This window comes from Dermacentor variabilis, chromosome 4 (genome assembly GCF_050947875.1).
Source record: "Dermacentor variabilis isolate Ectoservices chromosome 4, ASM5094787v1, whole genome shotgun sequence".
Taxonomy (NCBI): domain Eukaryota; kingdom Metazoa; phylum Arthropoda; class Arachnida; order Ixodida; family Ixodidae; genus Dermacentor; species Dermacentor variabilis.
In genome coordinates this window covers 79,372,611-79,395,073 of record NC_134571.1, presented here as the reverse complement: position 1 = coordinate 79,395,073, position 22,463 = coordinate 79,372,611, and the positions used below count along the sequence as shown (strand labels likewise).

Genomic DNA, 22,463 nt, shown 5'->3' with positions numbered 1-22,463 from the left:
CCAGCCGTCGGCATATTCGCTCAACAAGGTACACGCTGTACCCATGCATGGCCAGTAACGGCATAGGTGCAAAGAAACATCGCTGCACAGACGGCACTCGCACAAAACGTGAATGCAGGTCTGCCATGAGTCTGCCGGCAAACACGCACGCATATGGTACAGTACAGGGCGGTATTCTTAAATGATCACTTTTGGAGATAGTTTCAGTTCCGCGAGATTTGCCATAATTCAGCACTGGCCGCCTTGATTAGTATACAGCTGACAGCGCTCTTGGCACGGTGTGCAGTGTGTGTAGATACCGAGATTGGCACAGTGCCAGAAATGTTGTCATCAGTAACTGCAGATAAGCCAGGTGCCGAATCATGCGAAATCTATCACGCAAAATCTAGATAGTGAAACTATCTCCAAAATCGATCTCCTGAGAATACCCCTCAGGCAAGTGTTGGCATATGTTTAGCAGGTCGTGCGCTCCACAAAAATCCCACAGAATGCTCTTCACCATGCAGAATCAGGTACTGTATTTCAAGCGCTGGCTTTGCTAAGTGTGAGATCACTGTGCAAACGCGTCGGGGAAACCAGACAAGTCATCCACACTGCCGCCATGTCTGCCGCTGTGTTCTCCGTCAAAATTTTGGAATGCTCCTTTGGTATTGTCACTGCGCTGCGTCACCTTTGCGTTATTGCACGATCTTGTGAGAGAGCTGGAATTTTTTCAGTGCACTGGAAAAAGACAAAGGAAAAAACACCTTGTTATGCATATTTCTCCAACATTTACTGTAACATTACATTTATTTCTTCGCTGGTGGCAGCAGTGTATGTCAGGACACGCAAACCTGTGCTTGGTGGTTAGTAAGTACTAGCGTTCAGTACGTTGTTATGCCGCATTCCCACTAGGTACGTAATAACAGGGTTTCACTATAGTGGTATTCATTACATTATGCACAATGCATAGGATGTGTTTCTCTTTTTTAAATTTACAGTGAATCATTTTCAGTGTAAAAGTGTGCGTTATACTGGGAACCAGGCTAAGAAAATCTTTTTTTTTATTATTTAATGAACTGGGGGGGGGGGGGCTCTCCAAGCTAGCATTCTAGTGCTGTTAATGGGGCCAGTTGGCTTATTTTGATTTCTTTTAAGAAATGCAGTGACTTAAGAGCACTACAGGAGAGACAAGATAGATACACTAATTGGCACAAGCACGCTTTGTCCTGTCAAGCATGGCCTCTGAGATCTTGCTGACATAACCGCAAGGGTCACACCCAGGCCGTGCAATCACTTCTCCCTCCCCCTGCGGTGTACCGTGCAGGCTGGCAGCTGGGCGTGGCATCCAAAATTGCCTTGGCATTGGCGCAATCTCATAGGCCATGAGCCACGCCAGCACGGCGAAGTTCGCTTGCCTCCTCGATCACACAGCGGCGTGCTGCGCTGTGTGCCATGTGCTGCTCCACCGTGACGAGCCAAGTGAAAAGCGGACGCGAAAGACCAGTGCAATGGAACAGGAGGAAGCTATATAAAGCTGTCGCGTCAGGTGCTAAGAAGTCATATCTTCCACACGCCAGACATTTCTTCGTTGTTTTATTCAAATTTCATCACAGGTGTGGCTGTGTAGTGGTTCTGCGGGCCGCAAAGCCATCTTATTTCCATATTTACAATTACATACCCCATTGGGCATATATTGCATTAAATGACAGTAATAGGGTTAACGATATAATGGATATAAAGCAATTTTGGCTCATCTTCGACTTCATTATAACGAGGTTCGAGTGTATTTGTCTCAATAAAGAAGAAAGCATGCCAAATCATTTCAAATCATGGCATTCGTTCTTGTTAACTTATTAATGCTTCTATTAAGGCTAACTAACTATTAATACTGATGCTTTCCAGGAGGATAATGTATTTCTTGCTGATAAATTGAAGCAGTGCCTTCCTTTGTTGCACCGAACTTTCTCATTGAAATATTTGTTCTCAACAATAAGGGCATCCTAAATGCTGTTTTGTGTTGACAGAGATTGTGTGTGCTCGTCCTCTACAGAACTGATTGCAGTCATTGCTTTAGTTTTGTTCATTGCATTCATTATGCTGGGAAACACAGAATCAGCACATCATTTTGGTGTTCACTGGGTTCACGATTCGGTCATCTAGATTTGACTGAGGCCATCAGAATATCTAAAAGAACTTTCCCACACACTCGTAAGAAGTAAAGCTTAGCAAAGTAATATAAGTAAGATGCACAGATATTTGGGTGTGACTTTCTTGCACCTAATGTTACTCCTGCTTTGGTATGTACTTGTAGGCTCGCCAGCGGGAAAAGATGAACGACGACCACAACCAGAAGCTGTCGGCAACAGTGGACAAGCTCCTGGCAGAGAGCAACGATCGACTGCAAATGCACCTCAAGGAGCGCATGCATGCCCTGGACGAGAAGAACATGTTGTCACAGGAACTGGAGCGCACGCGCAAAGTTCTTGATGAGACCCAGGGAGAGAAGGTCTGGCTTTGCTTCTTGTGCCCCCTTGCTGCTCATGACTTCTGCAGGCTTTGTTATAAAGTACAAATCTCAGGGTGAGGTTGCTGAGAGCTACTTCTGCCCCATGTTTTTTTAGATGTGTTCTGCACTGAGTTTAGAGTGTGTGTTATCAGTGCAGGTATGCCGCTTGCACTGATAAGACACCTGCCAGTTTTGCATAGGTCTGCTTTGGATGGCTGGTAACTAGAACCTCTTGCTGCTGTTATTGGAGATGAGCACATGTGATTAAAAGCAACCTGATCAGGGATTCTGCAAAAGGTCATAATGTCCTCGATGTCTTGCCACGTAACCTGAAACTGAAGACTGCAGACTTGCCACTGTAAACATCGCAGTGCTTTCACAAGCTTTAGGTTGTCATTATAAGAAATTTTTTTCTTTTTTTCACAGAAGCCCTGCCCCTCACATATGTTTTATGACAGGTGCACATTTGAGTCCCAGCACTGGCAAGCACATTTTGATGATGCTGAAAAATAAAATCCACCTTTCTGCTTGGATACATACATTTAATGAATGTATGTATGTATGGCTAGATGTTCTTGGGGGGGAAACTGTCATCATCATCAGCAGCAGCGGCAGCAGCAGCAGCCTATTTTATGTCCACTGCAGGACGAAGGCCTCTCCCTGCGATTTTCAATTACCCCTGTCCTGTGCCAACTGATTCCAAGTAGTGCCCGTGAATTTCTTAATTTCATCACCCCACCTAGTCTTTTGCTGTCCTCGACTGCGTTTCCCTTCTTTTTGCACCCATTCTGTAACCCTAATGGTCCACCGGTTATCTATACTTGACCTGCCCAGCTCCATTTCTTTCTCTTAATGTGTACTAGAATATCGGCATCCCTGTTTGCTCTCTGATCCACACTGCTCTCTTCCTGTCTCTTAACATTACGCCTAACATTCTTCGTTCCATCGCTCTTTGCGCGGTCGTTAACTAGTTTCCGAGCTTCTTTGTCTGTTTCCAAGTTTCTGCCCCATATGTCAGCACCGGCAGATAGCATTGATTGTACACCTTTTTTTAAAATGATAATGGTAAGCTTCAAGTCAGGATCTGACAATGTCTGCCGAATGCACTCCAACCCATTTTTTATTCTTCTGTAAATTTCCTTCTAATAATCAGGGTCCCCTGTTAGTAATTGACCTAGGTAATTGTACTCCTGCACAGACTCTAGAGGCTGACTGGCGATCCTGAACTATTGTTCCCTTGCCCGGCTATTGATCATTATCTTTGTCTTCTGCATATTAATCTTCAACCCCACTCTTATACTCTCTCTGTTAAGGTCTTCAATCATTTGTTGTAACTCGTCCCTAGTGCTGCTGAACAGGACACTGTCATCTGCAAATCGAAGGTTGCTGAGATATTCGCCATTGATCCTTACTCCTAAGCCTTCCCAGTTTAATAGCTTGGATACTTCTTCTAAGCACGGAGTGCTTAGAAGAAGCATTGGAGAGATTGTGTCTCCTTGTGTGATCCTTTTCTTTATAGTCGAACCCGATTATATAGAACCCACTTATGTCGAATTATTCTATATATCAACTTCAATTGCTGCCTCTGAAGCCAGCCTAGTTACTGTTTCATTCATTATCTCTATGTCATCTTCATCTCTCTACTCTAAGGCTGCATGTGTGTTTGCAAGTGCTAACCTGAATTTGTCTGCGTTTACCCTTACTGCCTCTAGGTTGGCCTGTTTCTTCTTGACCAAATTTTTACTTTTTCTCTCTTCAAATTGAGGTGAACCCTAGCCCCCACTAACCTATAATCACTGCACTTTACCCTACCTATCACTTCTACATCCTGCACTATGCTGGGATATAACATTATAACATTATATAGATTACCATAGCATTGGATAAAAGCTATTAAAATTTAAATTAAGCTGAAAAATATGTCGGGCAGACATGCAATATTCATTTTTTGCTCAGCTAGAAACACATTATATAGGTTGGCTGTGTATGCTGCCCAGAAATAAATCCTCTTGCCCCATTATCACCTTTTAGCTAGCAGTACTGTCTTGTTGTGCAGAGAGGTTTCATGTGGGTTTTGCTGAAATGCACTTTCATAAAGGCCACATTGATTAGCTCAAACTAGTGCAGCAAGGCTTTGATTGAACTGCTCAATGCAATTTCAAAAAGATACGGTGTATGCTCTTGTTACCCTGAAGCACAGTGCAGCTCAGCTCATTTCTTGTTGCTGTTGTAAATTGCTTCTGAGCGAAAAACTTCTTGAATGCTTGTTTCGTGTAAGCTTGCAAGCACATTTAGATGCGTTTTATGTAACCTTTTCTTTATTCTTCATCCCATTAAAGGAAAAAATCTTTGAAGAGCTCTCAAAGGTCAGGGCAGAGATGGAGATGATCCGGCGGGACGTCCAGAACTACAGAACTGAGTCTCTTTCAAGGTAAACTGCGATAGACATTGCTGTTTGTCTGTTGTTACATGAAAGAAGTCTGATAGGCAAGTCTCGTACACAAATTGGTTGTGCAGTTGCACTGTTCCCTGGACGTGTGAACAAAAGCATTATGTCAAACTGGTATTTAGTTATGACGCTTGTACAAGGACTAAGTATCACTGCTGTGGCTGCCATTATGTGCATGAAAATACGCACCATGCTTGTAGCTAAGTTTTACCTATGCAACAGCAAGGGCAATGCCACAGGTTGCATAGACAGATTGGTTCACATTTTATCTAGTGGTTAGGCTCATTGTCATCAATACTGTTGTACATAAAGCTTGTATTGGGAAGATCCCCCACATGGAACCCCTATGTTGAGTGCCTTCTCTTTGTCTTGCAGGGTGACTTCAGCACGGAGCCTTGCACATCACTCGCCCCTTTCTCCACAACGAGGAGGAAGCAGCGTGTTGTCACCGCCATCAATGGTGGGTCTGGCACCACCGTCCACCTCGGAGGCAACTTCGGGGGTGGTCTCGTCAGTGGACGCTTTCCGTTCCACCTTGTCTGTTGGTGGGGGAGGCCTGGACATCAGCTCGGGCCCACCCACCACACCGAGCACCCAGCATCGCACCCTGCCGCGAGTTCGACGTCGATCCCTTGACGAAGACCCCGGCAAGGTGGGTTGGACCAAAAGGAGCCATTGAAGAACAGCATTAAGTCAAACCACTTTAGTAAAGTATAGTTGTCCAATAGTATCTGAGCCATTTTCTCAGAGGCAGTCGCTTTATATGCCAGAAAACATGTGTAAAGGTCACTGGTGTCTATTATAGTGCTTACGATGTCTCCAACCAACTAGGGTTTATTGGACCTTGCATTTTTGGGCCAACTTGGCTCATGTTAAATGATAGATGGCAAGTAGTGCAAGTGTATAGAAGATCTTGATAAGTGTGGGAGGCGGTTTTATGTAGGCTGGTGAGCTTGTCTTCCTGTTGTGGCTGACAGGTGGGGAACACAGAGGTAAGGAATGTGTGCATAGATAAGCGTTGGCGCTTCTGTTGACAGTTTGCCAAGCGTCCTTCATCCGAAGTTATGCTGCATCGAACTGCCTGACATGTAGTTAGTGAAATGAAAAGTGCTGTATGGTCTTTAATATGTTGAACTTTGAACACTGCAACAAAAGATACAGAAGAAGATGACCTATGCAGCATGGCAGTCCTTTTGTCCTTAAACTTTGCTGTCTGTTCAAAATTCAAGATGATCAGCCAACAAGCCCAAATTATTATATCCATAATGCGTGTTTGCTGAAAAGAAATGTTTGAGTGTAAGTGCTTTGTGATGGTTAGATCTCTGAACATTGAATGTATTTTCCACGTGCTATCAGGGCCTAGGTGACTCTGAGTGGGACAAGGTGGTTCCAGGCGGTGGTGGCAGTGGCCTGGACGGAGGGGTCAGCGACCCTGAGTGCAGTCCCACGGAGGAGGACGATGAGGATGGGGCTGGAGCGGGCATGCTGGACAGCATGGACCACTTGCTGTCACCAGTGGGGCACCACTCAGATGCCCAAGCACTGGCGCTAATGCTGCAGGAACAGCTGGATGCCATCAACAATGAGATACGGTGCGTGTTTCCATGGCTCCTTTGTCCAGAGGTTCTTTTGTACTCCTTCATGCTCGTTCCTACTTGCGCTTTGTGTGAATACAAAGAGGAGAGCTGACTGGTATGTAGGAAATGAAGTACCTGCGATTATTGATGTCTTTTTAGATATTTAGCATGTTATTACAGGGCCCAATGTACTGTGACGTAGATATTAGGGGCGTGCGAACATTGAACCATAGATTTCAAATTGAATATTGAATCGAATCAAGAAAAAAAAAAGGTGAATATCGAATTGAGTATAAAATATTAGAAATAGTCACAAAATTTAATGCTTACTTATTTTGGGCATGAAATCAAGGTGCTGCACATGCTTGAGAGTCTCTGAGCATTGCATAACAAGAACTTGACAAGCTATCAGCAGAGTCCTTGCATATTTTTTCGGGTCACAAGAATGCCACCTCAGTTTCATGTAGAGTGAGCGGCAAGCACTCACTCTACATGAAACTGTGCATGAGAGGGCATGCGAATGCCACTGCCGCTGTGTGTGGGGCAACTTCAATATTCTAGCTTTCTATACTTCTGCAGCTGTCGCTTTTCTTTCACGTAACTACTTTTAACATTTTACATGCATCAATAACTGCCTGAGCACAGCTTCTGCAATGAAATGAGTGCCCGAGGAAAAAAGAATAGCCGCTCATAACATGCAGCTTGCGGCAGTCTCAATCCAAAAAAAAAAAAAGAAGAAGAAAAATTCTGTGATTTTACGTTCCGAAACCACAATATGATTATGACGCCCGCCGTAGCGGGGGACTCCGGATTAATTTTGACCACCTGGGGTCCTTTAACGTCCACCTAAATCTTATTATTTTAACGAATGTTTTCGCATTTCGCCCCCATCGAAATGCGGCCACCGTGGCTGGGTGGTCTCAGTCCAGATTTCTTTATCAGCGCCGTTCGTCTCAGCGCTTCAATAGGTTCCACATTTTAATATTTGCCTGAAATTAAACACCACACATTCGCAATAAATCGTCAGTGGTGCCACTTGTAAACTGAGGCAAACATCTTGGTTCTTGCACTCCCACCCACTCATAAGTAAGCGCCAACTCTTGGTTGGACATAGCACCAGATTGTTCACTGAGTGCAGCTGTTCACTTTCTGTTAAACTGCGAGCAGTATCTTATCAGGAAGTCACCCCAATGAAACCATTACTGCAAGGGCTGCTCTTGTAGAACAACTTCATTTGAATAAAGGGAATCAGACATCCACCCGTTTGTGGCAATTGCTACACAGGAAACCCATATGGGTTCCTCAAATGAAAAGCCTCATAGTTGAAGAAAAATTGGTCCTGGTCCGGGACTTGAATCCGGGACCACCGTCTTTCCGGGGCAGCCGCTCTACCACCTGAGCTAACCAGGTGGCTAGCAGATGGCAGGGCGAAGTCGAATTTGTCGACAACACGAAGCAAAGGCAAGAGTTTGACGTAGTAGTTCTGCGGAAACCCACAAGGTGGAGAGAAGTAATGAATAAAGGTAAAATCAGACATCCTTTGTAGCAATTGCTATGAACGGGTGGATGTATGATTTTCATTGCATGCAAGTGGCACACCGTGCAAAAGAGGATGAACGATTTTTTTTCACACTGCTTTGGCCGTAACAGGCAGCATTGACCCAGCTGCATTGACGGCCCCGTTGTCAGATTTTTAAAAATTATTATTAATGGCTCTTTCCAAGCCATCTCAACGATGCAGTCATTGGCAGAGTTACGCAAATCTGGTACTCTGTCCTTGTCCTTCTCCATCCGAGAAGTACCAATAATATGGTGCATCTCATCTGATTATAAGGCATGTCGCAGTGCTTTCAGAAAAAGCCCCGCCTGCGTACACTGTTAATTCATGATTAAATAGGTAACCTTCTAATATATTAAGAGCTGGACCAGAAATTCCAATAGACTCCAGTTTAGTAAACAAAACTTAGTGGTTTATTGTATCAAAGGCTAAAGTCTAAAAAGACCGAGCCAACAAAGTATCTGAGATCAAGTGAATGTGGGGGTCTAATTTGATGCCGAGGAAAGAAACAAGTGGAGGCAGGAATGTCATGCCTGTTGAGTGTTATGGTCAGAGAGCAAGGTAAATGTCTCTGGGATGACTTAAATATCGTTTTCGTAGGGTTTATAATTAGAAAATTGCTGTTACACCAATCAGTAATTTTAGACAGATCACTGTTTAGTTTCAAAGTTATCGAAAGTAATGATTTATCCGAGAGGGCAACAGTCGTATTGTCTGCATATAATAGAGGTAGTGTATACGCGTAGTGCGCGCCGATGGAGACGCCACTGTTGGTGGCCTTGCGTAGAACACGCTGGAGAAGAGCCAGCCACGCGCCGTAGTTTGTTGCGTCGTTGATAGTGCTTCTCTGTCTTATTCATGTTTTCAGAGCCAAATAGGCGACACCCTTCGCATGTGTGCGGTGGCCAAAGCTTCAAGGAATGTCGAAGAAGAATTGTTGCGCGGTGGGGCGCTCAAATACCGGCGAAAACGTGCCGGCAATACGGTTGTAATCATTCCCCGCAAAGCCTCATCAGCGGGAGCAACAATAGCAAAAGTGGATCGTCGCTTCGGCGGGAAATTTCTTGTTCTCATCCTTTCCTTTGGCTCATCGGTGTTTTTTTTTCACTCGATCATTGTTAGACGCGTCTGCAGTTCATCTGCAGTGCAGGATGCGGTTTAAAGGCATTTCGCTAAAGTTCAGAGTGCCGTTTGCCACTTATATTGTTTTCTGCTTCTTTACCGCGTTGTGCTAGCTAGGCAGCACGACTGCACGAGCGCATTGTATTGTATGTTAAAGCTACTGAAGTTTGCAAGAACTGAAATTGTTGGTTTTATGTGGCCCATAATTAGCAATTACTCTTCTTGAGGTGACTTCAACTGCACTTATTCAGTGATGTCACATGTATTCATCGGCAGAAAAATCACAACGGTATGTGCAGACATTGCACCATGCGGGTTTGTTTGATATAAGACTGCACGAACGAGGGGTGCTTATTACTGAGGTACAGAAGCAACATTACGGCAAGGGTAGAATTAAAAAAAAACGATCGAGAGATCGCATTACTCAACAAAATTTATTGGCTAGTTAACATGAGCTCCACTTCATGTAAATGGGGTTCATGGCATTTGGCTGCGGGACGCACCTGGCACGTATGTATGTGGACCATGTTGTCCCAAACACCGGTAACATTGTGTTCATACCCACTCCCACAGAGATCAGCGTCTTCCCTACAGCTGTCACCGCAGAATAAGCAGCCTGGCACCCGAACAAAAGAGAAATCGCAGCCGCGAACTTCAGCCATCCTAGCTGCAAAGGGTTGTCGTCTGCTACTGCTCCCGCGCAGCAGCAAGCTTTAAATGAAATGCGGAAATTCCATCAAGACCAGGGCTTGTGTTCTTTAAGTTGTAAATCTCAATGAGGGCTTCTTCAGATGTTACAGGAAACAACAAAAAAGATTGGTCGCGTTGGCTCGTATGATAAACAGAAAGAACGTAGGTAGTATTATAGATTACATAAAAGTGATTACTGAATGCACGAGCAACGCTATGCGGGTCAGTGATAGTTACAATATTGTAAATTACTTTTTCAATGGAACTGCCAGAATGCAGCACATTCAAAAACTCGTTGATAAGTTGCCATTGTTCTTTTGGATGAAACTTATTTCTCATGAATCCATTTTCGTAATATTGCCTTTCTGATTTTTCAATAAATTACTCAACATGTTGCAATATTTCTTATAGTGTAACGCTAAATTAACATTGAAATGCTGTTTTTTAGTCTTCCTGTACATGTTTTTTTTTTTCCTCATGCTCACAAATAGCCCATTAGGGATCCAAGAATTATGCGAAAATTTAAATTTCCTTTTGCCCTTAACAGTGGCAGTGTTAGCATGAACTGCTTTTAAAAATAAAGAAAATAACTGAAGTGCTTCTTCTGTATTTATTTTGGTAGCTATAACTGTCCAGTCAATTTTGTCAATTGCATTAACAAAATTTGTCTTATCAAGACGAAACATAAAATAACAGGGATCTGACCTAGGAGGGTTAGGTTTGAAAGTGACGAATACAAGGTAATGATTGGATATGTCTATGTCAATTACACCAGGCTCTGGTGAAGGTGAAATATTAGTGAGGGCATGGTCTAAGAGGGAGCTGCTTCCTTGAGTGGAAAACCTGGTTGCTGAAGTTAATAATTGCTCAAGCCCAAAGCCAGTGAAACAGTCCGTATAAGCGCATACCGTACTGTTGTCGACATCAAACATGTTAATATTTATATCACCTACCATTAGGACAGGCTTGTTTTCACTAGTAATTGTTTGAAGAACTCAGCTAAGATGACGAACGAAATCAGGTATGGAAGAAGATGGAGAACGGTAAATACAGCCCAATAATAATTCCGCCACAATAATTTGAAAGGACAAGGCATCGGTTTCGATCCAAACAGTTTCACGGTGAAATAGATCTAAGGAAAGGTCCAGTCTACGTTAATATTTAATGTGGGGTACGACAAAAACCGCACTACCACCATGTTGACCTGCAACACAGTGACAATACTCAGCCTGATAGGCATGGAACCCTTGTAAATTGCTATCAGCCGAGCCAAGCCATGTTTCAGTTATGCAGATGAATGAAAAAGTATGGAAAAGAGAGTCGACGAATGAAGACATGTTATCTTGATTATTATGCAAGCTCTGCGCATTGATGTGAAGCAATGAACAACCAACAGATTTAAGCAGTGTTGTAGCTTCAGATGGGGAAAACAAAGACATGTTTGAAGGAATGAGTCCACGACTAAAACACAGACTAATTGCAAATAATCAGGTTAAGTGATGATGCTGAGGTCAGACACAGAGCTTATGAAGAACATTTTGATATTTTCAGTCTTACGTTCTTTTTAAATTCAGTCTTAGGATGATATTTTCTCACTGTAGCTGATTAGAAAGGTGAAATGCAGAAGGGCAGTTATGGCCTGCGCTATGTTTTGTTGTGTCACACTTAATGCCGAAGATACTGCTAAGCAGAAAAGTACAGAACATGCACACCGCCTGAGAAATCTTTGCAGATAATGGATTCATTATCGAACTAAAGGTGTTACTGCTGTGAGCAACTACCACTCCAGACATTTTCAGTCTGTGTTGAATTATTCTTCTATGGCTTTTGCATGCTAAAAAATATTGGTTAATCATGTGACTTCAAAAGTTGGGGAGATTTCAGTACTGCTAGCTGGCTTAAGTTTGGAAGCAGCTGTTACAATTATTCTGGTTTCTTTTGTTTTTTCAGGCTGATTCAGGAGGAGAAGCAAAACACAGAGCAGCGTGCTGAGGAGCTAGAGTCACGTGTTGGCAGCAGCAGCCTCGAGCCCCTGGGGGGCTTGCTGTCACGAGGACGCTCCTTTGACCGAGGTTCACCACCCCTCAGTGGACGGTCCACACCACCTTCTTCTGCTGGCCCACCACCTCACCACAGCCCCCAGCGGGAGTACCTGCCGAAGTACCACACTGTGAGCAAGGAAGAGGCATACCATGATATTTCATTTCAGTTTACTACCTTGAAGAGACCCCTCTTTGTAAAGGGTATTAAATTCGGCGTAGGTTACATCACTACACAGTTCAGCGCCTCTACAACGAACACCTCTACGATGAAATGACTTTAATAAAGAAGGAATAATTCTGTCGCTGTTCTATTGTGGGTGGTGAGGTGCGTGACCTAAAGGTCACGCTATGTACCACTTATAATAGAAATAAGGAACGAGATTACTTGTATAATGAATGATTTTGGAAGGCCCAAGCACTTCATTATAAGGCCATTTGACTGTATTCTAGTACAATTCAACCACTATACAGTTAAACCTCGATATAACGAAGTTGGTAAAATTGGCAATTTGCTTTGTTACATAGAAATTTTGTTGTACTGAAATTCGGCCTTTTGTGCAAGTAAGTACAGTAGCCGATTGATTTTCCTTACACGATAAAGGACCGCAGAATTTTCCTAATTATCGGACAATCGAAAAAACCACATTTGAATGACAAAACAATTTCTTTGGATAAATTTGGGAATCGGCAACGAATGATAGGGTTTCATTCCATGTTGACGATATCTTCACATCGGTGGTATGAATTAAAAGGACATTAAAGGCGAATACTAAGTAGACATGGACTACTTTAATACCATTCTAGAAACTTCGCAACGCTTGTTTCATGCCAAGAAAAGACTTAGTTTACTAGAAAATTGCATCTGAAGGGTCCGAATACCTTTTTCAAAATTCATATCTCCCGCTACCCAATCGGAGGAGAGGTGACGTTGCATATGCCATGGCCACCCTTAGCTGCCGTTAGTCTTCACTCACTCAGTTCGTTGTCGCGCACACACGCCTTCCGTGTCCCGTGCCTGCTACTCCACACAGTTGCCTACCGTCTCGTGCCTGCAACTCTAGGCCACCTGGCATCGGCCCGGTACCCTCAGACTTTGCAGGCACAATTGTAAGCATGCATTGTACACACTGTGCTTGTCAGTTCAAAATAGCCAGACCGGGTGAGGGGCCCTTTACAATTTTTTTTTTTTATGCAAGCATGACTGCATTATGTCGAAGGTTGAATGTATTTAACTCATCGTTGCCTGCATACTTAATATACTGGTCAAGGTGCTAGGCTCTGCTAGCCCAGTCAACTGCAGTGTTGATATGCAAGGCCTGAAAATTGTCAGAGTATTGAAATCGCATTCCTTTAGTACACACCTGAGCTTCTACCATACATTACAGGTACCAGCATCCTTGGAGGTACGAGATGACCGGCTGTTAAGGAGAGAGACAAGTCCACCAACACCGCGGTCGATGCGCATTGACCGAGTAGCCCAAGCTCTGGCACAGAGCTCGGAAGAGCTGCGAAGGTATCGCTCACACTTTCAAGATTTTAAACTCATGAGCTATAGAGCTGAGCAAAATGATATTGGGTGACTACAACATATTGTCCACGTGGCTCTTATTATTGATCCCACCCTCCAGCAGTGCTTAGTGCTTTTGCTGTTTTGATGGAGTAACAAAAATGTGTCTCTCGGTTTTGGAATGTTCACAGTGACACATCTCACATGGATGAAAAGAGGACAGTGTTTATGTAAGCAGGCAGTAACGAGGGAAGAAATAGTAAATGTTAATCATTAACTCTTGCCGTATACTGTATTTACACGATTGTAAGTCGACCTATATTTTTAAATTTGAAAATCTGAAGTTGACTTACAATTGAAACCAAAACATGGCACCGCCAAATAAGCGAGACCGACGAGATATCAGGGGAGCTACAACGTAATTACTATTTTACGTTTGCTCTATGGCATTACCTGTAGCTTTTCGCTATCCCGTGCGTTTGTTTGCTTTTTGGAACAATTTCACAACATTTCTGAGAGTTTTACAGTGCACACAATACTCATGGGGCGGTGTCGATTGTTGATGGAAGTGCCGCTGTTCCATTCGCTGTGGCACCCTCAGAATGGTGGCGCTTGCGGGGAGTATTGGTAGTTCATGGAAGAGCAGACACTAGTTTGATGCGTTCGACTTGTGCTCCAGGCCCACTAAACATTCGGCGCTCGTTCATAGAAGCTTTCAAGAGGGCTGCTATCCTTTACGCCGAAGAAACAAATCACTGCGCAGTAGGCCACAAGTTCAATTTTTCTGAACGGGTGGTGCGAGAGTGGCGGCTCCAGCGAAGCAAAATTTTCACCTGTAACAGCAAGTGAAGAACTTCCCACAGGCCGAAGTCTGGACGCTTTCCGGAGCTGTAGGCCAAGCTTGCGCCGTACATCGCTGAAGTGAGTGATCGGTCCCTGCCAGTGAAGTGCGACATGGTCATGAAACAAGCCCGGATCTTCGCCTTTTAAGGACCTGCTCCGCCGTGAGTACGAGTGGCTGGCGGCAGAAGACCACGAACTTATGCCAACCGGACCTGTCAAAAGAGCCCCCCTGACGGCTGTGTGTGGGTGGGTGCATTTGGCGTGGGCTGCTGTTCCACAAGATGTCGTGGCGCAGTCGTTTTCCAAATGTAGAATTTCGTTGTATGACGATGCGCTGTGGGTCCGTAGCAGTGATGACGATGGCAGTACTAGTGAGGACGACTATTCCAGTGACCATGCCAGCTACCAATAAATTTTCGTTATCGAATGCGTCCTCAGGTATGCTCTTCTTTTTTTTTCCCCTGTCACATGCGATATGGGGGGGTCGACTTGCAATCATGTAAATGTGGTACGTGACCGTGCGATACACTGTACTTATGCAGTTTAAAATGTCCTGTGAAGGATTTATGAAACAATGCCACGTGTTCCCGCTATGGCCTCATGACCACAGCTAATGACTGTGGTGCAGGATTATGCATGAGCAAACTGCTTTTTGTGCATAATGCTTCACTGACAAACAAACACCCCATGGCAGAATGGTCTTTCTGAGCCTTGACACCTGGCCATTTTTTGCAAATCATCGGGAATGCAAGAAATTTGCCAACGACTAGAAACCTACTGCTGATACAACTGGTTACAGTAAAAATATCCACCTTATTGTTCTTAGTGAAACTTTTTTAGAGGGTGTTGTGCCTACTTCTGTGCTTGGCATCATGTGGGATTGTCTCTGCTGCTTTTGTATGTGCCTTCTCTTTCTTAATGTGCAGTGTCTACAGATTTCGGCAAAGACAACTTGCTTTCTTTCGCACCTTGATGCATTTTATGTGTGAAACATGCTCGAAGCTTTTTTTTTTCTCTGAATGCATGCTTCCGTCGACGCTGTCTTGTCTTTCTCCTCCCGCAGGTCCTTTGGGCCATCTCTGTCACAGCACGCTGCTTTGGGCGGCAGCCCTGCTTGTCTGTCGGGCATCCCACCAGATGCTTTGCTCAGGTGTGCCACTTGCTGTGTCTCTTGGTGTGGCTCAGATGTCACACTTGCTGTGTGTGGCCAAGCTCTGTTTAGCTACCTTTTCTCACTCCTAGCTCTCATGCAGCTTGTTCTTAAAGAAGATGACATACTGTAGCACAATGAAGAGCACTAGACCGTAAGGTTTGATGCTGTTCCAAAACCCTTATGTCGTTAGTGCCATACCAATGAATGGCTTGCCGGTCACACGGCATGCAAACTCTACCTCGCAAACTGACCTTGTACCAAATTGCAAGTGGGCATGGAGTGCAGAAGCTGAGCTTGGTAGGCCATTCTCTCCAGAACAGTCAGATAGCTAAAAGGCACGGAATGGTTCCTCTTAAGTTACAGAAAATTGTCATTCACCTGTGAGTTGCAGGAAGCTACAAAGGAAATCCATGCTAGTTTTTCCAGAAAGAAGGCTTTGTATTTTGAAGTTTGGATTTCTTTCTTTGTTACAGAAAGAGGAAACAAGAGCTAAAGGCCATATGGCCTGACAGTGACAGTTTAAGAATTTGTTCTAGTCCAGGGATCAAACCCATGACCATTGCCTTTCCAGAGCTTTTGTTTTACTGTCTGAGCTAACCAGAAGGCTAGCAGATCACAGGGCAAGATCAAATCAACCGTCAACTCTAAGGGCAAAAATATAGACTATGGCGTATCAGTTCTGCAGAAATCCACAAAGTGTAGAAAGTTGCATAAAAGGGAAAATTTAAGTTCCGTGCTGCTCATTCTCCAATGCTAATAATTGATTGCCAGTGTTCAAGTTTCGTATATGAGCCTCGCAAGAACATGCAAGTTTCTGTTGGCTGCAGTTCCTGCTGGGCGAACTCTTATCACATCTGCCGCCTAAGGCAACAATGAGGAGAAGCCACACATAGCATTGCCTTTTGGTTGGCATGCTGGACTGTCAAACTTGTTTAGCTCATCACCATGTGATAGATAATGAAGAATGTTCACGTGTGGCTTCATCTCTAAAATCGAGGCCGTATGGTGAGACAATATGTAGTTTTTTCAGCAAGGCATGGAAGGCAACGGGAAAGAGTTACACATGGCATGGCAGTTAACTGACAAAGCAATACATCCGAGCCTCAATATAACAAACATATTCGTAACGAATTATATGGTATAACGAAGTAGGCACACAATTGTTTTGGCTGTATTAGCATGCAATGAATACTGTCTTTCCTCGTGTATAGATGTATAAGTGGGGTCTTAGGGTCTCACAGGAGACCGACCTTCGCGGGTTCAAGCTTAGCGAGCCACAGGACCACGTCAGCTGTTGCCTCTAGCATGCCGCTGCACGCACACTCCTGCTGCAAGGGGCTACCGAACGCCATGCACGCAAGAGAACGCGGTAGTACCCTGAGTTGACAGAGACTGTTTATTGTCTTCGGCTGCACCCAACACTGCGCAAACGCCCCGGTCCTGGGGCGGCGCAGGAATGAAAGGGGTCCCACACCTAGGGTGAAAATACAAACAGGGGCACCCCTATAGCATGTCGCACCACTAGGAAAAGTCCCAGCGGCTATGCTACTTGCTCTCACTATAATGGACCAACTCACGAGAGCTCGGGCAACCTCCTTCGGCTTGGGCCTCCGATAAGTGCGACTCGGCGTGTTATGACCTTGTGTGGGCTGCATGACCGCAAGGGCAAATAGCACCATGTGCGAGCTCAAGTCCTAGTGTCCTAGTGTCGGTGAATGAAAGGAAGTATGTACATACCAAGCCACTCTCCCACCAAGAGTAGCCAACAGCGATCGCATCACGACATCAGCACCCCGCCCCCACCACAAACCATTGCGAGTGGAGCGCCACTGCTGAAACCGGCTGCAAGTGAAAGTGGAGGTATAGGTACGATAGAACAGCTGAATGCTCGCGCAATGGTGCCGGCGCATTCCTCAATCCCCACAAGTTAAGCCTCGATATAACAAAGTCAGTAAAATCTACAATTTGCTTTGCTAAATCGAAATTTTTTTGTATTGAAATTTGACCTTTTATGCAAAATAAGTACTGTCAACCCAGAATGGGCCACAAATTTTTCAGAATTATTGGATTATCAAAAAAAGCAAATATGAACGAGAAAAAAAATCAATTTTGTTGAATTTCGGAGTCGGTGATAAAAGATACAGTTCCACGCTGTCTCAACAATATCCTCGCAACGGTGGTACGAAGCAAAGCCAGCCACGCTTTCGCATTCACTCCGTCCTAGTGGCTGATAATAGAGTGTTTGAGCTTGTCCGGCATTCCAGTGAACACAGGCGGGCTGGGCATTTTAACGGATGGGTGGGAGGCATAAACATGAGCAGCTTGACAGGTGCCTGTCACCCCATGGGGCAGAGCTGAATTACACAAACACAGAGCTGACATTGCATCAACTAAGTATATTCTACTTCACTGCGCATTTAAATTTTTGGCAGAGGCAAATCATGACACAATTACGCCTCTGTGAAAATTTAGACAAGCAACGAAAAATAATACACTTGGTTAATGCAGTATTAGCTCTGTGTTTGTCTAGTTGAGCTCTTTCTCCACCATGTGGCTGCATCACACGTTTATGCCTATGCCCCTACGGTAAAACACCTTGTCTGCTTACATGAACTGGAGTACCGGACAAGCTAAAGCTGTCTAGTGTCGCAAGCAGTGGGACAATGCTATCACGGAAAGTGCTGGCAGCAGGGAGCAAATGCTTTGTCTCGCTCTCGCTTTAACGCATCTCCGAAACTTGAGATTACGCAACCTCCAGTACTAAATGTGTGGGAAGACTGCGGGCATGATGCCGTGCCATCTCAGAACACCTGCTCTTTTTACACGAAGCAAATTAGGTCTAAAATAGGGCACACGGGCAGTGTGTGCACTCAGCTGCACTGAGAGCTATGCGCAGTGGCGTCTGCAAGGTGTTTATGAGTAGGCCCAGTGAGTGAGTGTAGATGCAAACTGCCATTCCTCGCAGGGTGCTGCAGGCACATCTGTAGACACGAGCTTGTGCGCATCGGCAAGCATATGTGTGGTCTGACCATAAAAGTTGCTTCAATTTTTATTCTGCTAGAAGTTGCAGCTTGCAAAAAAATGTATGAAAATTTAGTGCCCTGAAATGGCGTTAGCGTGACATTTTGCTATGAATGTTCAAGCATCATAATTTTGTTTCATCATGCCAACCGAGTTAAAATAGGTGCATCTTGTATACAAATTTTTCCTTTGAAAGTCTCAAAAAGTAGGGGGGTGTATCATAAAAAGGCGCAACTTATGCGTTGGAACATAGTGTATGTGCTTATAATGAATGTAGGATTTAACAAAGTTACTTTCGTGTTTGATGAAACATTGTTGTAATGAAGTTTAACTGTATAAAGGCATTTTGATTAGGCATCTAACACCAAATGTATTTTGCTAATGTGCATACTTTTTATTATGCTAAGAAGGGATATCCTAGATTTTTACCCCTTTTGGATGTGCCTGTGGTGTGACAGAGGTGTTTTCATTCTTGCCTAGGGTTACCATGGACGGGGGCCCTAGTTCACTCAGTGCTCAGTCTCCACTGAGCTCTACCAACTCTTCCCAAGACTCGCTCAATAAAGCGGCCAAGAAGAAAGGCATCAAGTCTTCACTGGGCCGCTTCTTCAGCAAAAAAGACAAGGTCAAAGGGAAAGATCCTTATGGACAGGAGTATGGCATGTCTGGTAAGCTGACAGTTGGTTCCATGGTCTGAGTGGCCTCGTTTCCTGATCCATCCTATCAGTAGCTCTGGGTGAATTTGCCATTTAGGTGTTAGATGCAACATGTTGTGGGCTGTGTGTGGACACCTCCCAGATTGTTCACTGTGTGCACTGGTTAGTACAGAGGGCTAGGTATACAGTGAAACCCTGCTACTACAAACACCTCATTAATGAACTGTTCAGGAATCCCTTGCTGACTGCTTATGGTTTCAATGTAAAAATATTTCCGTACTACGAACTCCAGAATACCAAACTTTTCAGAATAATGATCGTTATTCAATTTCCGTGTCATGTTAACAACACCTCAGTACTACGAATTAATATTTCAAACTCTGGGCATTTTTAAATTTTCATATATCCTTATACCGCGCCTTCATAGCAGTCAGAACAGTAAGCTTGCAGGTGGCAAGATGCAGAAAGTGGATGCCACGGCACATGGGTTTGGAAAACCTGAGACGGCGCCGGAAGAGAAAAACACGAGAGGTATTTTTTTTTTCTTTCTCCTTCTATTGCAGAGGTGACAATGCATCAGGATTTGCGAGCGCACGCTCCTCCAAGACAAGCGTCTCCTAACAACAGAGGCGCATCACTTCCTTCTTTTGCTTTTCTTTCTGCACACCTTTCTTTCGTGCTTCTTTCTGTGGCCATACTAGCTAGGCAGGCAGAGAAATGTAACCTCTGTGCTTGCCAGGATACCACACACTTCTGGACGGTGTCAATTCCAAGCTCTTGTGCTTTGGAATAGTGAGATGTCGGGCTCGAGCGAGACCGTTACAGTGGCCACGACAAAGAATGTGAAACACAAACAAAAAGAAACATTGCGCTTTGGAGATAACATAAAGCCTCCTCTTTGTCAATGGTTTTCCCGACACCAGTGTCTCTTTTGTGCACGCCACTCTTGCAATACAGTGCTTCAGTGGTGCATTGTGGCGGAATCAGTAGAAAAGTCTAGCTGCCCAGTAGAAAATTGTAGCTGCCCAGGCTGAGAACGAACAGCGACCTTTTCTTGGATAGCTTATATGGTGACAGCTGTTGAACTGATGGGTTGATGGGTGGAATGGTTCATGTTGGGGCTTTCAATATAATTTCAACGAACACTTTGCCGCGGTCCTTTGAAGTTTGTTATATATCAATATTTCGCCATAGCATGGGCTTCAGTAAGTTCAATTTCGTTTTTTTTTTCTGTTCTCTAATAAGAACAAAAAAGCAGATGATGATGAAAACAGTGTGACCGAAAGAATGCAAAAAACTTAAAAACTCATATATGGCCTTCGAGAAAAGCAACTTCCAAAAGCTAAAAGCTGTGGTGCAAGAATGTGAAGTTGAACTAGTTGGCTGAGCATCAACGTTATAAATAACAATGCTAGCTGTAAGACCACAGGTAGATGCAAGCGTTGGTTGTTAGTGACTGTGTTTTCCATATTTGCTGTGGCTTGCAGCAGGTCCCAGAGGTGGTGTTTTCTCTTGGAAACAGAAATATATTTGCAGTAAAATAAGGAATAGAAAGTAGTTAGACTTGGCTAACAGCAAAAATCAGAACGATGAAATTGAAGATGACAGAATAAAATAAAGCAAAGCTGTGATATACACTCCTCATCTGTGAAAAAATAGAGGGTTCATTAGAGATTAACTTAAGATTATAAAACAGCTCTGCAGGAGCCTGAACTGCCAGAGACGTGCAAGTTCTAACAGTGTGGCTCTACCAAGCTCAGCGCTCTATACGTGTGAACTCTATGCGGCACTTTCAAAGAGTGGCATCATGTCCACATGTATTCCAGTGGCAACAGGAAATAGTGTACTTACACAGACACTGCTGGTGCTCTCCAAAACATGTAAAATCAGAGTGACTTTCAATGAGAAGCAGAATTCACCACGCATTAACGGGCAGATGAAAAAATTACAATATTACGCATTGTTATGCAAAGTACAATATTCCATAAACAGGAGAGCACCCTCTGCAATACATCTTGCTGGAAAGGTTTGCAATGTCTCGACCATGTCAAAACAACTTCTTTAATAGAGATGATTTCCTTTGATTACTTGTGATGGCATGCAGAATGCTTATGGCTGCAGCACAGATTATTTCCTGCAAAACCACAAAGTTGCACAGGCACCTTGATACCCTTAAGAATAGGAGCCATCATGTATGTGCCACAAAATTGATGCATAGGTGGCAGTGCCATCAACATATTAGTGTGGGTAGGCAGTCGGTGGCATGCATTGAACTGTGCATAGCAGCACTTTGCTGTGAGTGATTTGGGCTGATCGTCTGGAAATAAAATGTGCTGACTTCACTGGTAATTTATTTCCCTGCAATGCCACACTCTTGCAGAAAACGTGCAGAATATTCCTATTATAAATGAACCTGTATTCTTATTCCAGCTAAGCTGATATAACAAAGTCGATAAAATTGGCAGCTTGCTTCGTTTTATAGTCGACCTCCGTTATTTCGACCCTGATGGGACCGACTAAATGGATCGAATTATCTGATAGGTCAGATTAAACAAAATACACAAAAAATGTCAAAACATGCCACTGATCCATTTGGCAGTATTTACCAGAATCTACCGTAAAAACCGGACTATAGGTCGGACCAGAATATAGGTCGATCCCCCAATTAACGAATTCTAAAGATGAAAAAAAACTTTTTCAATGGCAAAAGTACCGAAAGACACCCTTACCTTGAAACAAATGCGACTCATGCACAATAGTGACAGTATTTACTTAAATGCTGCTCGCATGTGCACCCGGCCAATTTTTAACAGTATCGCGCGGCCATCGACATGTATGCTTGTCAGCACCTTATTAACGGCGCTGAGCAGCGAAACAAACAAGATATGCGCATGCGTACATGTGCGCTTACCTTTGCTAATTTTGCCGCTCTGTGCCGTGATGATAAGGTGCTGACAAACACGCGAGTCGATGGTCGCGCGATACTGTTAAAAATTGGCCGGGTCTACAGTACACAGAAGGGCACGAAGCGCGCAAGCGCTACTCCGTATCAGAGCAACGCCTTTGATCAGAGTCGTCCGAACTAGAGTCAAGTGACGAGTGCTTCTGGCTGCCCAGTCCAGAGGCGTGCGCGATCTCTACCGCTTTCAAACGTATGCATTCGGCAGTCACAGGCAGCGATCTTACACGCAGCTCTCGGACGAACTCCGCAATCTTGTCTTCCAATTCTGTGGTTCGCCCACGGAATGACGTTTTCTGTTGGTTGCTGCATGGTCTCCGTCAGTACCGAACACCGTTTATAGATCCTTTTCAGTTCCGGATCTCCTCGCTGCACCCGCAGCCAGTATGCGGCCCGCC

General features: G+C 44.2%; 1 protein-coding gene across 2 annotated transcripts in view; it reads left to right on the top strand.

Annotated features, from left to right (window-relative positions):
* The window catches only part of Liprin-alpha (PTPRF interacting protein alpha), a 79,928-nt gene that overhangs the window by 20,906 nt on the left and 36,559 nt on the right, over positions 1-22,463 (top strand). Inside the window, exons 10-17 of one of the 2 annotated variants that reach the window (XM_075689549.1) lie at positions 2,294-2,488; positions 4,828-4,919; positions 5,313-5,589; positions 6,294-6,529; positions 11,835-12,054; positions 13,312-13,439; positions 15,340-15,426; positions 18,931-19,118. In XM_075689549.1, coding sequence (XP_075545664.1) covers positions 2,294-2,488; positions 4,828-4,919; positions 5,313-5,589; positions 6,294-6,529; positions 11,835-12,054; positions 13,312-13,439; positions 15,340-15,426; positions 18,931-19,118 — 1,423 coding nt within the window. The remainder of the gene's footprint in view (positions 1-2,293; positions 2,489-4,827; positions 4,920-5,312; positions 5,590-6,293; positions 6,530-11,834; positions 12,055-13,311; positions 13,440-15,339; positions 15,427-18,930; positions 19,119-22,463) is intronic. The other variant, XM_075689550.1, reaches the window with a different exon arrangement.